The following is a 14,081-nucleotide window of genomic DNA, read 5'->3' as shown; positions in this document are numbered from 1 at the left end:
TTTGCCATCTGTTGAAATAAGGGAAAAATAAGTTGAAAAGAGAAACCAAAGTTTACAATATGCAAAAGAAAGCACCCAGTTTGAATGGAAACATTCCCACACTTGCCACAATAGGACTGGCGCTATATTTGCTTGCAGAGTTGAATTTTATAACACTGAAAACACTCAACTTTTCAATAGCACTATAGCAGTGGTGGCGAACCTTTGGCACTCCAGATGTTATGGACTACAATTCCCATCAGCCCCTGCCAGCATGGCCAATTGGCCATGCTGGCAGGGGCTGATGGGAATTGTAGTCCATAACATCGGGGTGCCAAAGGTTCGCCACCACGGCACTATAGCATATTAAGTGTGTGTGACAGTAGACAAATTCTACCTCTCTCCCACTTCTCAGTTATTTATTTAAAACATTTTATTAGCTGTCTTTCTCCCCTGCAGAACTCCAGTTGGATTACGATATAAACCCAAATGAAACATTATGAAAAACCCTAACAGCAACCCATAAAAAATCATAATCTAAAAACCCCAATTAGGACTGCCAATAAATAAGAACTAAATCAGCCAGAGGTAGCCCTACATAAAAACTCTCCTCAACTGCCTTCTGAAGACTGAAAGTGAGGCGGACAGACGCACCTCCCTGAGGAGGTCATTCCCTAATTGTGCATAACTCTGTTATTTTGCTAAGAATCAAAAAGGGTGGCTGATCAAGGCATTTTTTTCTGGGGGAGAAGGGATCTCCAAGACTTCACACAGGGGAGAAGAGGGGGGGGGATCCCACTTCTGTTCAAGCCACCTGCCTTGGCAAAACTCTGAGGCTCAATATCTTTTTCTCTTCTGAAGGAAAAAACAGGGACTGGATAGCTGCAGAACCCTGAATTTGGTGAAGGAAAGTTCAATCACAATGCAGCTCCCTTACACAAGACAGGAAAAAGAACTCAAAGACCTTATCTGAAACCCGCCTCTTTTGCCCCATCCCACCCTTTGCAGCAGTGAAAACACCTCCATTCACAGATAACAATTGGGCTTCTCTTCAGCACAATTGAATTCAATAAAGAAAGGCCCAGTCATGATGCAGGGTCATGTGACTCCCTGGCACAACACAGGAAAAAGACCTCAAGGACCTTAGCTGCAGCCTTCCTTCCTTCGCCCCGTATTTCTTTTCGCAACTATGGAAAAACCCTCTCTATTCACAGCTAGCAAATGAGTTTCTCTTTAGCACAACCGAAAGCGATCCCAGCTCTGGAGAAATTCTGCCCTCAAGAACTTCTAGATATTGCACCAAGTGCAAAGCATAAGACACGCAAAGCTGTCTTTCTCAGACTCCAGTCCCTTTTGCCTCTCATCGTGACTGGGGAAAAAAATTCCCCGAGCCATTAGATGCCAGGTACAACAGAACCACTGGAGGGCAGCTAGAACTGCACTTTAATATCTGCTCAGCCATGACTCTTACTGGGATGATCTTGGGCTCATCCTCATCGTGCTTGACCTGCCTCCCAGAATTTGTTATGATAGAGGGGGAACCAGAGGCGTAGCAAGGGGGAAAAGTGCCCAGGGCACCAGTGCATCCTCAGCCCCCATCCCGCCCTGGAACGCCTCCGCTACACCCCAACAGGGGGCGCATACCCGGTGCGTTGCTCCCCTGTCCCTTTGAAGCTACGCCTCTGGGGGGAACACATCAGCTTCTTGGATGTACAGTTATGGTTAATCAGGAACAGAGGCACATGCCTGGGGGAAAAAAAGGGAAAAAAGGATAACACGTGTTGAGGCTAAATGTTTAGGAGTAATATGAAAATAAGTGATGCCTTGTCTTGTTAATTCAGACTTTGCTCTATTTTATTGTTTCCTTCGCAGTATTAAACACTTCCAAAGATTATATGCCGTACAGTTCATAATCATAAATATTTTGACACCCTATAATAATTCACACAGGATGCCAATAAACAAAAATAATAATATGCAATGAAGGCAATTAATAACAAATCACACAATGAATAGCAACAGACAGAATTTCCAGACAACTTTCCTGTCGAAACAAGAAAGGTTATTACACAGCACTTTGGAAGTGATTAATATTGGGAAGAAAACAATAAAGTAAAACAGAGGCCCCTTCCACACATGCAGAATAATGAACTTTCAAACCACTTTCAATGCGCTTTGCAGTTGTGCGGAATAGCCAAACCCACTTGCGAACAATTGTGAAAGTGAATTGAAAGTGCATTATTCTGCATGTGCGGAAGGGGTCTAAGTCTGTGAATTAAGAAGACAAAGTACCCCTTACTTTTAAATTACTCTTAAATACTTTCAAATTACTCTTAAATTGCTCTTAAAAATGACCTCAACATGTATTATCCTTTTTTTCCTTTTGAGGAAAAAGAAGACAGCCCTGTCGCTGCAAATTAATATGCATGCACTCTTACTCCATTGTGCCTCCCTGTCTATTCTCCTCCTCTTCTTACATGCCTGTGCTGCTTGCCACAGCAGTCACCAAGATGCTGCTGCAATCCCTTCATCTGCTCTTTAAAACTAGGAGACACAGGGCCTCACCACACTCCCTCTACCTAAGAAAGAAGTTGCCTCTCTCACACTAAAGCAAGAGACAAGTTAGGATCTCTTGCAGGGAAGGAACACTGACACTACACAGACAAAACTGTACACACATCCTAGCTGCCATTAAATAGCAAGAAGCTTCAGTCTTTACTCACACTCTTTCCAACTGAAAGATATTCTTTTGGGCAGTTAGGGTCATCCTGGGAACACTGCATCTGAACTAACCCCCACCCTCCAGGCAAATACTACTGGGATTGGAACTTATCAATGGACTGCCAGTGCCCTGAAGTAATATTAGTCTTTAGAATTATCAATTATCCCAAAAGATTCCCCAATACAGATCAATGTCCACTGTTACATTATTGCCCATGTTGAATGACCATCTTTAGTGCTATAGGGGGTTTAAAAAATGAAGGCCCAGATTGGCCATACTCATGTGCCCACAGAATATAAACAGTAAGACACCAGCAGGAAGAAAAGAGAAGGACAAGGTCCAGGAATGTGACATACAGGCGAGACTTCAAAAGCAGGGTCAGGAAGCAAACCCCAGAGACAGGAAGGGGCTGCAGGAAAGCAAGTCAGCCAACAGGGTCAAATCCTGTCCATGGGATATGAGACAGACCACACAAGCCCAGCAGCCCTCATAAGAATGCCTCCTCTGCCTGGGAGCCTCGACACCCCCACTAACAACTAAGTGACCTGATATAACTTCCTGTTTGTAAATGTTGTATTTCCGTTTAAGAGGGGACACTTATCCTGTGATGTGAGAAAGGCAGGGAAAACAAGACGGACGGACTACTTGGCAGGGTCGTTGTAGAGATTACAAGAGAATTCACACGAAGCGCTCTACAGAGCCTTTAAGTAACAGTTGGGCCGGGCCTGGGAAGAGCCACACCGAAGGGATTCTTCTGCCAGCTTCACAGGGATACCAGGTCCGGGGGGAGGAAGGCAGATAGACTGCACCTGGTCAGAGAGGCTCGCCACCGCCCTTACCTTCCAGGCTCTCACACTGCACCAGATTGACGTAGTCCGCCTGACTCAGCACGCCCGCCTTGAAGCCGCGCACCAGGCCCTCCAGGTAGCCGCTGTCGACGTTGAAATACAATTCGGGGAAAGACGACAGCATCGTGAGGACGAAAAATCAGTCGCGACTCCACTCGCAGAGGCGACACAGGCGGAAGCGGCTCCCTGGGTGTCACGTGACGCACGGACGGGTGACAGGACCGTTCAAATTGCGCACGCGCAGCAGGACGTCGTGAGATACGAGCGTGTGAATTACTACCTCCCGCGACCATAAAGACCATCGATATGTATGGCTAGAGCGGCAACGCCCGCCTCCGTTGTTGCTTACGTAGCGGGTTGGCTAGTTGGCGGAGGGTGGTTTTAAGTTAAATTCTGCACGTTCGCCTTCCGAAAATCCTAGATGCATGAAAAACGAATGATTTTTTAAAATCATTTTTTATTTTCTCAACATACAAAAGAACAACCTCCCCTACAAAACCAAGACAAAAACACTTTCACACCATTGTTACAGATCAATGCAAAGCAAGAACATGAAATACAAAAAAGAAAAATAACCAAATAATGTTTTGGGTGCTGTGTGGTTTCCGGGCTGTATGGCCGTGTTCTAGCAGCATTCTCTCCTGACGTTTCGCCTGCATCTGTGGCTGGCATCTTCAGAGGATCTGATGTTGGGAAAGCAAGTGGAGTATATATATCTGTTGGAGTGTCCAGGTGGGTGGAGAAACATAGTCTATGAGTAACAAAGAAGGCAACCAGGTCAATAGTTGAGGGCATCTGAATAGAAGTATGAGTAACAATGAAGACTATCCATATGCATGGGAGTGTCAATGGAGATAGCAAAGGTCACTGGTGGGAGCATCTGAATAGAAGTATCCTGGCCTTTGTTTCTTTTGTCTATGGTCATCCTGTGTTTGTGTGGAGCTGGTTAGACACTGTCTCTTGACTCTAGTATTTTTCAACACTGGAAGCCAAGTTCTGTTCATTTTCATAGTTTCTTCCTTCCTGTTAAAATTGTCCATGTGCTTATGGATTTCAATTGCTTCTCTGTGTAGTCTGATGTAGTGGCTTTCAGAGTGGTCCAGAATTTCTGTTTTTTCAAATAATATTCTATGTCCAGGTTGGTTTATCATGTGTTCTGCTATTGCTGATTTTTCTGGCTGAAATAGTCTGCAGTGCCTTTCGTCGTTCTTTTGATACGTGTCATGTGCCATGCGTTTGGTGGATTTCCCCTATGTAGACTTGTCCACAGCTGCATGGTATGCGATAGACTGCAGTAGCTAAAGGAACCCTCCTCTTATCCTTTTGTATTGAACGTAGCATCTGTTTTCGAATTTTCTTAGTAGGTCTGTAGATTGTTTGTAGGTTGTGCTTCTTCATCAGTTTTCCTATGCGATCAGTGGTTCCCTTGATGTATGGTAAGAACACTTTCCCTCTAGATGGCTCTTTATCTTTGTTCATGTGGCTTGTTCGTGGTCTTGCAGCCCTTCTGATTTCTGTATTAGAGTAACCATTAGCCTGTAGAGCCCTGTTTAAGTGATTCAATTCATCTTGTAGGAGGTGAGGTTCACAGATTCTGTTTGCGCGGTGTACCAAAGTTTTTATGGTGCTCCTTTTTTGCCCTGGATGGTGATTGGAGTTTTTGTGTAGATATCTGTCCATGTGCGTAGGTTTTCTGTATACTGTGTGTCCCAATTGCTGGTTTGGTTTGCGGATGACTTAACCAAATAATGACTTCCCGCTAGCTCAATGTTAAGTTCTAATCCATCCTAACATCATGCATCCATCAGCTGCATCCTTTATCATTTCTAATATTCTATTTCAGTTTGCTGTTTTAGATCTCAAATCCTGCAATTGTTTCTCTTCTACCATATTTTTCAATAGGTTTCCAGTTCTCTACAAATTTCTCTGTATTATTGTCCTTTAGTAACGTTGTTAATTTTGCTGTTTCTGCATAGTCTTACCTTCTGTATCCAATCTTCCTTTGTTGATATTTTTTCCTCTCTCCATTTCTGTGCATACAATATCCTTGCAGCAGTATGCATATACATGAAAAGCAGTCTGTGTTGATTTGGAATGTCATCTCCCAAGAAAGCAAATGCTGATCCAAGAATCTGAGGAAGAAATTGGGGCCATGCAATCCCAGTCAGCATCCCTGTTGCAAGAGGGGGCAGGTGTGACTGCATGTGTATTTTTGTCCATGTTTGGAAGTTATCCCAAGCATCATCTGTTGTTGTTGTTGTTGTTGTTGTTGTTATTGGTCTTGTTAGACCGCCTAACCCCCGAAGGGCTCGGGGTGGTGTACAATAAATATAAAACAAATACAATACAAAATATCATAAATAATATACCAATAAAACATTAAAATACATTATAGCAGCAATTGCAAAAATAGATATATGGACAGATACACAGATGGTGCCTGAGAAACAGAGAGGCTATAGAATACCCCTGCCATGTAGATAGAATGTGTACTCCTCTCTCTCCAGCAGTATTTGTTCCAAAATAACCTACCTTTTTCTTTCATTGGCTCCATTTTGCTGCATGCTAAATACTTGTCTCCTGACATGTTAAAGACAGACACCGAGGCAAACAGGGGGAAAAAGCAGAGATAGCCAGAGGTTCTAAGGAAACAACTAAGGGAATGTGGCACCTGCCTGGGGGCAGTTTAGAATGGAGAAAGTACATGGAAAGAATGATGAGCCAGGGAGTAATCAAGTGACATTGGACAAAAAGAATAAAAAGGTACAGGCTGCAATCATCTTTCCTGTTGATGGTAAACCTATAAACCTATTGCAAAGCTAGAGACAGCTATAGATTTGTGGAATGAATCACATATGTTAATTGAATTATGGGCCTTGAAGGGGAAACAACAAATCCAAACAGCTAAATTACTTGTTAGCCCTTGGTCACCTAAACAGATATTGTCCAGGAATGCAACTGAACAAAGGCAGATTTCTGGGTAGTAGAACAAGAGGGAAGAGGGAGCAAGCTTGTTTTCTGCTGCTCCAGAGACAAGGACAAGGAGGAAACGAGATTCCACCTAAACATTAGGGGCTGTTCAACAGTGGAATACACTTCCTCTGAGTGTAGTGGAGTCTCCTTCTTTGGAGGTTTTTAAACAGAAGCTGGATGGCCATCTATCAGAGGTGCTTTGATTGTGTGTTCCTGCATGGCAGGCAGCGGCGGAGAGAGGGAAATTGTGCCCAGGGCATGAGCACGCTCTGTGCCCCTGCCACAGCACCACCCACCCCTGCCACAGCGCCGCCCACCACGCCCCCGCCACAGCCTGGCCATGCCTCTGCCTTAGCTCCACCCAAGGCGTCGCACCCCCCCTCCGCCCCATTGGTGCTACACCACTGATGGCAGAGGGTTGGACTTGATGGCTTTTGTGGTCTCTTCCACCTCCATGATTCTATAGTCCTGCCCACTAGTGATGGAGGGAATTTATAGAATATTTTTAATTGATGCCGTATCAAATAGCTAATATATGGTAACTTTATTTGGGAGCACCTGCTGATATGACTAATGATAGGTGTTTGTTCCATGTTTTTAATGACAAAAGAAAGGAGAAATTCTACTGAAAAGATCGGCCATCCATGTAGAAGTCTACACAATTGGCTTAGGCTCAGTATCTTGTTGGTGGAGAACTCTGGTAAGGATGGGAGATATTTGCCAGGGCTGCAGGAAAGTCTCATTTCAGTGGGCTGCTTAACTCAGGAGGAATTAGCTATGGCATCTAATAAAGATAAGTATACTTTCAGTAATGAGTTGAATGCAAGAAGGATTCAGTGTGACTTCCATAGAGGTGACTTTCAAATGGAGCAAGATAATGTTGCCCATCAATGAAGAAAAAACTCCTATAGGGGATAGCATATGGGAAAGCCAGTCAGCTAGGGGTGTGGGTGATGCCTTCTTTCTGCTGTTTCCTTGTTTGTCCCCAGAATGGAATTATTAAGCTTCTTCCCTGCTTGTTCTGTTTCTTCTATCCTTTTTTGCTGTTTTCCTGCAGTTTGGTACATATTTCTCTCTCCCTCCAGAAGCATTTGTTCCAAAATGAACTACTTTGTTTCTTTAATTGGCTCAGTTTCTGTGCATGCTAAATATTTACCTTTTCATGACCAGTAGACTTGGCAGTGGGCTTCTTAATTACAACATATCCTTGAGGCAATTTATTGCTCTTTGTTCCAGACTGAATATGCTACATGTAACCCACCCAGAGCCCATGAATAAGTAAGTATTCCTTTTCACAACTTTCAGGACCAAAATGTGCTTGGGGAGGACACATTTTGGAGGACTGAGTCCAAATAACCTCCAGTATAAGGAAAAGTTGTAGAGCAATCTACTTTTTGCTTTGAAAACAAACAGACTTTTGTAATTCCTTTATTTAGGCTATTTATTAGAACAGTAAAAGGAACATCAGAGCCCATCTTGCACAGAAGGTCGAGAAAATCCTTCAACACTCTACTGCAGTTTTGGCTAGTTCTTGCCACATGGAAAAGTGTTGCTGAATTTCTTGCAAAAGCAATTGGCATTGAAAAAGCGGCAGTAGCAAGTGGCGCATGGATCACAGCAAGGGAGCTTATGGCCATTGCACGATTCCTGCAGGCGGACGCATCTTCTTGGGGAGCGTTCCTCCCTTCCCTGGGCCTGCAACGCTGATGACAGTATCTGGAAGGAGAGCAATAAGGAGAGAATTTGAGACCTGGCCTGCTGATGGCAAAAACAGGTAACCTTTTAAATGTGGTGGGGGCAGCTTGAAACTACCTCACTGCCCTGAAAACATATATAAATATATTCAATGTATATGTGTAATGAAACGCTGCTTTTCTCCCCAATGCACCAAAACCATTTAAATTTTATTTACTTTATTCACACCTCTCCTTGTTCGCCAGTAGGGACGCAAAATACTACATCATTCTTCTCTCCTCTGTTTTATTCTCACAACAACCCTGTGGAGTAGGTTAGACAGTGTGCAGGCGATTTGAAGCTGAGCCTCCCAAATCCCCTTCCATCACTCTAACCTCTATAAGACACTAGTTTCTGCAAATTTAACCTCTATACAACACCAGTTTCTACAAATTTATATCCCACTGATATATATATATTCCTATATATATATATTCCTATATATTCCTATATATATAGGAATATATATGTGTGTATTAAGGCAAGCCATTTTATTATGTGTATTGTTATGGGTATTAGAGAAATGTAAGATTTAAGCAAGATATGAGCTCGTGCAAGAAGCTGTAAATTCACATGTAGCTAAGAATGCAAAACTGAAGCCAAGAGAGATAACAGGAAAAAAAATAGGCTTGGTTTGACATAGCAACCAAAATCCTGGTTTGGGGCAAGGGGAGGTATGACATAAAGAGCATGCCCAAATATGGGAGAAGGTAAAAGTAAGCAAAGGGGGGGGGATGTCAGGAGCAGTCCAGCCAATGAGTAAAGAAACAGTGTGTGTATGCTCAGGAAGGGTATAAGTAATGATTGCAAACAGTAGAACTCTGAGACTCCTCCCTGAAGCTCACAGGAAATCTCCTAAAACTGCAATTTTGAATGAATAAAACTTTGAAACAGAGGAATCTTTTGGAACAGGCTTTTTTAAACCTGACAGAGCTCTGCTCTGTGGCAGAGCTTTTGCTCTGTGCCTATCACCACCATGCACTGGCCCTGCTTGGGCTGACAGGTGGGATAAAAATATTGTAAAATAAAAGCTGGCTCTGTGTACCAGTTGCTTAGCACCACATTGTCCTGCCTTCTAATCTTCAGTTTTCCAACTGTTTGACAATGTTAGTGGGTGTTTCTGTTCTTGATACAGCGATGTATCGAGCACGTTATGCACGAATTACCAAATATATGCTGTTTTAAAATGTTCTGAAAACAGCAGGCACCTGATGAGCATTTGGTTTGCAAGACAATGTAAAGACAGTGGTGAAGCTGTACTCGAGCCTTCAGCAGCTGCTTGCTGGTTTCTGGTGGGCCTGTTCAAAGATAATCCTGTTCCATCACATTTGTTTCCCAGCAGGAAGTAACAGGCAAGGGTGCATTTGAGTGAGAACATCCTGTTGTGTTAATTGTTCCTATAGAATTGTGAAAAAGCAAGCTGTTTCAGTGGGTGAAATACAGATACAAGTACCCATTCTAACTAAAAATAAAGCTGTTTTCCAGGTATCACGACCATGGTATTTATTTCATGTCTGGTATTGGGTGTGTCTCTTCGTAGGTGTGATTTTGCCGTCAAGTCGCAGCTGACGTACGGTGACCCCTTGATGTTTTCAAGGCATGAAGTGTTCAGAGGTGGTTTCCCATTGCTTGTCTCTTCATGGGCTGCGAGAGTGCTGAGAGAACTGTGACTGCCCCGAGGTCAACCCAGCAGGCTTCACCCAGAGTGGAAAATAGAACCTGGTTCTCTAGTTTCGAGTCTACTGCTGTTAACTGCTACACTGTGCTGGTTCTATTAAAAAGGTGAAAAAGAAGACCTGAGGCTGCTGTCCTCTGGGTGGTTTTTATTCCACTCCTGTTAACTTGCACAAGAGAAATTCCACATGCTACAGTTAGCTGAAACTCAGCTCCATTTAATTCACACACTGTAAGGGAAGATAAATACTGGCTAATTCTCTTGGGTTAACTGAGATTATTTGCCACACCGGTGCAGCTACAGTATGTTCCCTGGCCGTGGCATGCTGCCATCTGAACTTGTGTGGGTCAACTTGCGTGTGGTACAATAAAGGCAGTCCCAGTGTGCAGAAACATTCAAGTACATGTCTTAGTAATCCCTTCCAACTTAATGTCCACATCATAATGAACTCCCATAGTTCAGAGGTCCAAGTGCATGCCTTGAAGAGCCGGGAAAGATCCTCCTCTGCCCGAGACCATGGAGAGAAACTGTTTGTTAGATGAGACAGCACTGAATTGGATGGACCAACAATACTACTTCATATGTCCCAGATGTAATCTTTCAACATACCTGTGACTCTATCATGCTGGCCTCTGGCCCAAGGTCATCTTGAGCTATTGATACCTCTAAAGCCAACTGTTCAAAATCTGAGAAAGCAAATGAAGTTTTATAAAGGGGGGAAAGATATTGAAGACATCTGAAAAGCAAAACCTGGTTAGATAGCAATCCTATGCTTTTTGGGATCCCACTGGAATACATAAATACCAGAGTCTCCTTTTTTTGTTTCGGGGTATAAATGTATTTATTGCTATAGGCTTAGTGTTCCCTCACTGTTTGCCCTAAAGGACTGAAGCTAGAGCCTATGACAAAATAATGTTGCTGCATCCTCAAGGGTGGGGTGGGGTGGGGTGAATAATGGTTAGGAGATGATTTCTCAGAGGTTCAGTTGTTCTTCTACTCATAAGATCCTAAAGAAGATGAGCACTCCCAGCTGAGAGGAGATGGCAGGTGTGTGTATGAGGAAGAGCAGTTTGAATTTGGCTGAGGGACAGCTGTGAATTGGTAGAAACAGCTGGCCTTGGGTTAAACAGATCTGCTGCAGTTTAGACGTACCACCTGTTAAAAAAAAGCAAATATTGTGGTACTCTGCCTCAAAGCCCCCCCCTCCCCCCCGGGATAGTTCTACTCCTGGAACATGTCACCACTTAGAGATTCGGGAACAGTCTGCTAACTAAACCCGTTATTTTTACCAGCCTACAGAAAGCAGTAAAGATAACTCTTAAATCAATAAACGATTGACTCTTCCATCATAGTATGTTAAAACCAAATCTATGCAGATTATATCAACAGTTTATAACAGTAATTCTGATGTGGCAGCCAAAAAAATCCAAATCATTAGAACAGAAATACTGTAAAGGCAGTTGTTCGCAGTATTAGACCTGTGTTGAATGTAGGAAGGCTGCACAAGCAGATGGAGCCAAACTGACCTGGGGGTGCATCTTTGACCAGATGCAGAAGGCTCGGGTAGCTGGCCCTTCCCACTTCCTCCAGAATGGATCCCACCTCATCCATACGGCTATGGCTGGAGCTAGAGGCAAAGACGGCATGGATTCCCTGCAGGAGTCCCAAGGACAGAAGGAGCAGCCTCAGCATGGTTCTAGGTCACCTGCACAGAAGGGGTGAGTGTGCTGGGATTAGAGAGGATAATGAAGCCTGAAGCCCCCTCCCCAACTCTGGAATTAGCCGGAAGCCCCTTCCTCAAATCTGCAGAAGAGAGTGTTCTGTACATAAGAAGAGTGTTCTGTACTGCAGAAGAGAGTGTTCTGTACACATTTCAGAACCTCACTGCAAACAAAAGGAGGTACCCCACACTGTATTCAAATCTCTCTTTCTCCAAATCTCTCTCTCTCTTTCAATTTTTGCATCCTCCTCCATGGTGCTCAGTATCATTTTAAAAAAAGGTTACCCCATTTTATCATTGTGACAGCCCTGTGAGGTAGGTTAAGCTGAGAGGGAGAAAGTGGAAGTTGAATTAACTTCATGGCTGAGCTGAAGGTTCAGGTGTTTTCCGCATGGACTAAATATCCTGGGATGGGGAGGTGAAATATACCGGTCTGCACATGATTTTCGCATGGCTTCCAGTCCTACATCGGGCCCACCCTGTGAGATTTCCTTTCTTCATCCCAGGGTTTCCAAAAATCGCTAAATTGGCTGTTCTTTTGAAAAACTCTGCACCAATCCTGCTGCCATGCAAATGCTGCGGGAGACGAACTGGTTTATTTTCCTGGCCTCACCACCTGCTCCCCCCACCCCACAGCGACAGCCAATCAGAATGTCGGGAAAACGGGCATGTTCGCCCATGTGCAGAAACATTTGTGTGGAAAATGAACCGGGGGCTTGTGCATAATTAATTTGAGTACTTCATTTCAGTCTTAACACGCTAATGGGCAGCCATGTGAAGGGAGAAACCGAGATACAAACAACCCTCTATGCAGTGGTGGGATTCAAATAATTTAACAACCGGTTCTGATGATGGGATTCAAATAATTTAACAACTGGTGGTTATTTACAAGCACCATTTTGACAACCAGTTCTGCTGAAGTGGTGCAAACCTGCTGAATTCCACCACTGCCTGTATGTATGATCCCGGTTTCCCCCTGGGGAAATTACGGCGTGCGGAAAACGCCTCAGTTCCAGAGTTTCACTTCTGTGTCCAACATTCGGTCCACTAGAGGTCTCCGTAGCAAAGTGGTGAAACACAGTAAAACACCCTGCTTTTGTCTAGCTCGCTTTACCCTGCCTTTCCTTCAAGGCACACAGGGTGGCATGCTTTTTTCTTCCATCTCCCATTTTATTCTCACAGCAACCCTTTCAGGCAAGCTAGACAAGGAGTATGTCAAGCTCCATGGCAAAGTGGAGACCTGGATCTGGTTTCTCGGATCCTAGTCCAATCCAAGGTGGGCACCCATAAGCAGCACCCCCAAACTATTGTGCTTGGTGCTCAGGGCCAGCTCTCCTCCCAAGCAGCCAAGGCAGTGGCAGCGTTGCTGGTACAGAGGAGAAACTAACAAGCGAGGCATTGATTTTCCCCTATAAGAATTTCCCAGACAATTTCCTCTTATCACACCAGAGAAGAGAACTCTGACTCAGGTTAAAATAAGTGTTGGTAATCTTTTAAGATGCTACTGGACTTAACACCCATTATCATCTTTTTGACCCACACAAACACCAGCCAAGGTAAATCCCCGGGGCATTGATAATGCTTCCTCCAAGCAAATCTGGTCAAATACAACCCTCTCCCCCTACCCTGCCACTACAATTTTGCCCACACATAGACATGATATTTTGGGGGCCTCCCAAAAGGCTGCTTATGCCTGCTCTAAGTATTGCACCACATCTGACTCTCTTCTCATACTTCCTCTTGAAAATATTATGCACACACAGAGTATCAACTTTGGGAGCCACGCTGGAGCCTTGCATGCGTCAAATCGGAACACACGCAGATGCCATATTGAGTCAGACCATTTGGTATTTATTTAGCCTAGCAGTTGTCTACTCTGATTACGCTCCCTTTACCTGGAGATGCCCGAGTTTGGACAGTGGTACCCAACTCCACGGAATTTGTTTCATGCCGCATTACAAACCCATTCACATGAAAGATGAAAATGTACCATACCTGGACTTCTTGTCTGTCGCCCTGACAAAACGTTGTGGCTCTGCTCGGAGCTGTATGTTGACCACCGATTTATATTAATCGCTCCTAATTAAGTGCCTAGATCACATGACTGCTATCTAAAGGATGACATGGGCTTCCATGTCAGCATCGCTTGGTCCGTTTTCCCCGCAGTGACTGATTACCTTTCTCTCTTACTGGCTTGGTGGTACTCAGATATTTTGTGGAAGCAACACAGTAAAGTCATTCCTTGCTGAAGACATTCCCTAAATACCAAGACAAGCAGTTCTCAAAAGGCTACACCCAGTTAGGGGTACCAATAAGGTAACCAAATGAAAATATGGGGGGAAATATATGTTTCATTAACTAGAAGAGGCCTTTCTGAGATTCTATGGTACAGGTGTCAAACTCGCGGCCCTCCAGATGTTATGGACTACA

General features: G+C 44.0%; 2 protein-coding genes and 1 long non-coding RNA gene across 4 annotated transcripts in view; 1 reads left to right on the top strand and 2 right to left on the bottom strand.

Annotated features, from left to right (window-relative positions):
* Window positions 1-3,822, bottom strand: part of ATP6V0D1 (ATPase H+ transporting V0 subunit d1) — a 35,837-nt gene extending 32,015 nt beyond the window's left edge. Inside the window, exon 1 of the mRNA XM_048515783.1 lies at window positions 3,541-3,822. Coding sequence (XP_048371740.1) covers window positions 3,541-3,673 — 133 coding nt within the window. The 5' untranslated portion in view covers window positions 3,674-3,822. The remainder of the gene's footprint in view (window positions 1-3,540) is intronic.
* A 396-nt stretch (window positions 3,823-4,218) lies between these two features.
* LOC125443571 lies at window positions 4,219-10,747 on the top strand. Of its 2 annotated transcripts, XR_007246141.1 has the most exons (4): window positions 4,219-4,281; window positions 7,759-7,800; window positions 7,959-8,296; window positions 9,797-10,747. It is a non-coding gene; the product is annotated as an uncharacterized LOC125443571 (long non-coding RNA). The 2 variants fall into 2 exon arrangements; XR_007246142.1 differs by lacking the exon at window positions 7,759-7,800 and having other exon boundaries at window positions 4,224-4,281.
* LOC125443569 (agouti related neuropeptide) lies at window positions 8,047-13,765 on the bottom strand. Its single transcript, XM_048515784.1, has 4 exons — window positions 13,647-13,765; window positions 11,458-11,636; window positions 10,541-10,617; window positions 8,047-8,238 (listed from the first exon to the last, which is right to left on the bottom strand). The coding sequence occupies exons 2-4, from the start codon at window positions 11,621-11,623 to the stop codon at window positions 8,047-8,049; spliced, it is 435 nt and encodes a 144-aa protein (XP_048371741.1). The 5' UTR covers window positions 11,624-11,636; window positions 13,647-13,765.
* Between the last annotated feature and the right edge of the window lie 316 nt (window positions 13,766-14,081).

This window comes from Sphaerodactylus townsendi, linkage group LG14 (genome assembly GCF_021028975.2).
Source record: "Sphaerodactylus townsendi isolate TG3544 linkage group LG14, MPM_Stown_v2.3, whole genome shotgun sequence".
Classification (NCBI taxonomy): Eukaryota; Metazoa; Chordata; class Lepidosauria; order Squamata; family Sphaerodactylidae; genus Sphaerodactylus; species Sphaerodactylus townsendi.
This window is presented reverse-complemented; position numbering and strand designations above follow the sequence as displayed.

Bases quoted from the DNA above. Each gene is read 5' to 3' on its own strand.
- LOC125443569 (XM_048515784.1), bottom strand. From the start codon at position 11,623: ATGCTGAGGCTGCTCCTTCTGTCCTTGGGACTCCTGCAGGGAATCCAT. The intron at 10,618-11,457 runs GTCAGTTTGGCT...TTGCTTTCTCAG, and splicing joins GGTCAAAGATGCACCCCCAG to ATTTTGAACAGTTGGCTTTA. The intron at 8,239-10,540 runs GTATGTTGAAAG...CTCTCCTTCCAG, and splicing joins CCAGCATGATAGAGTCACAG to ATACTGTCATCAGCGTTGCA.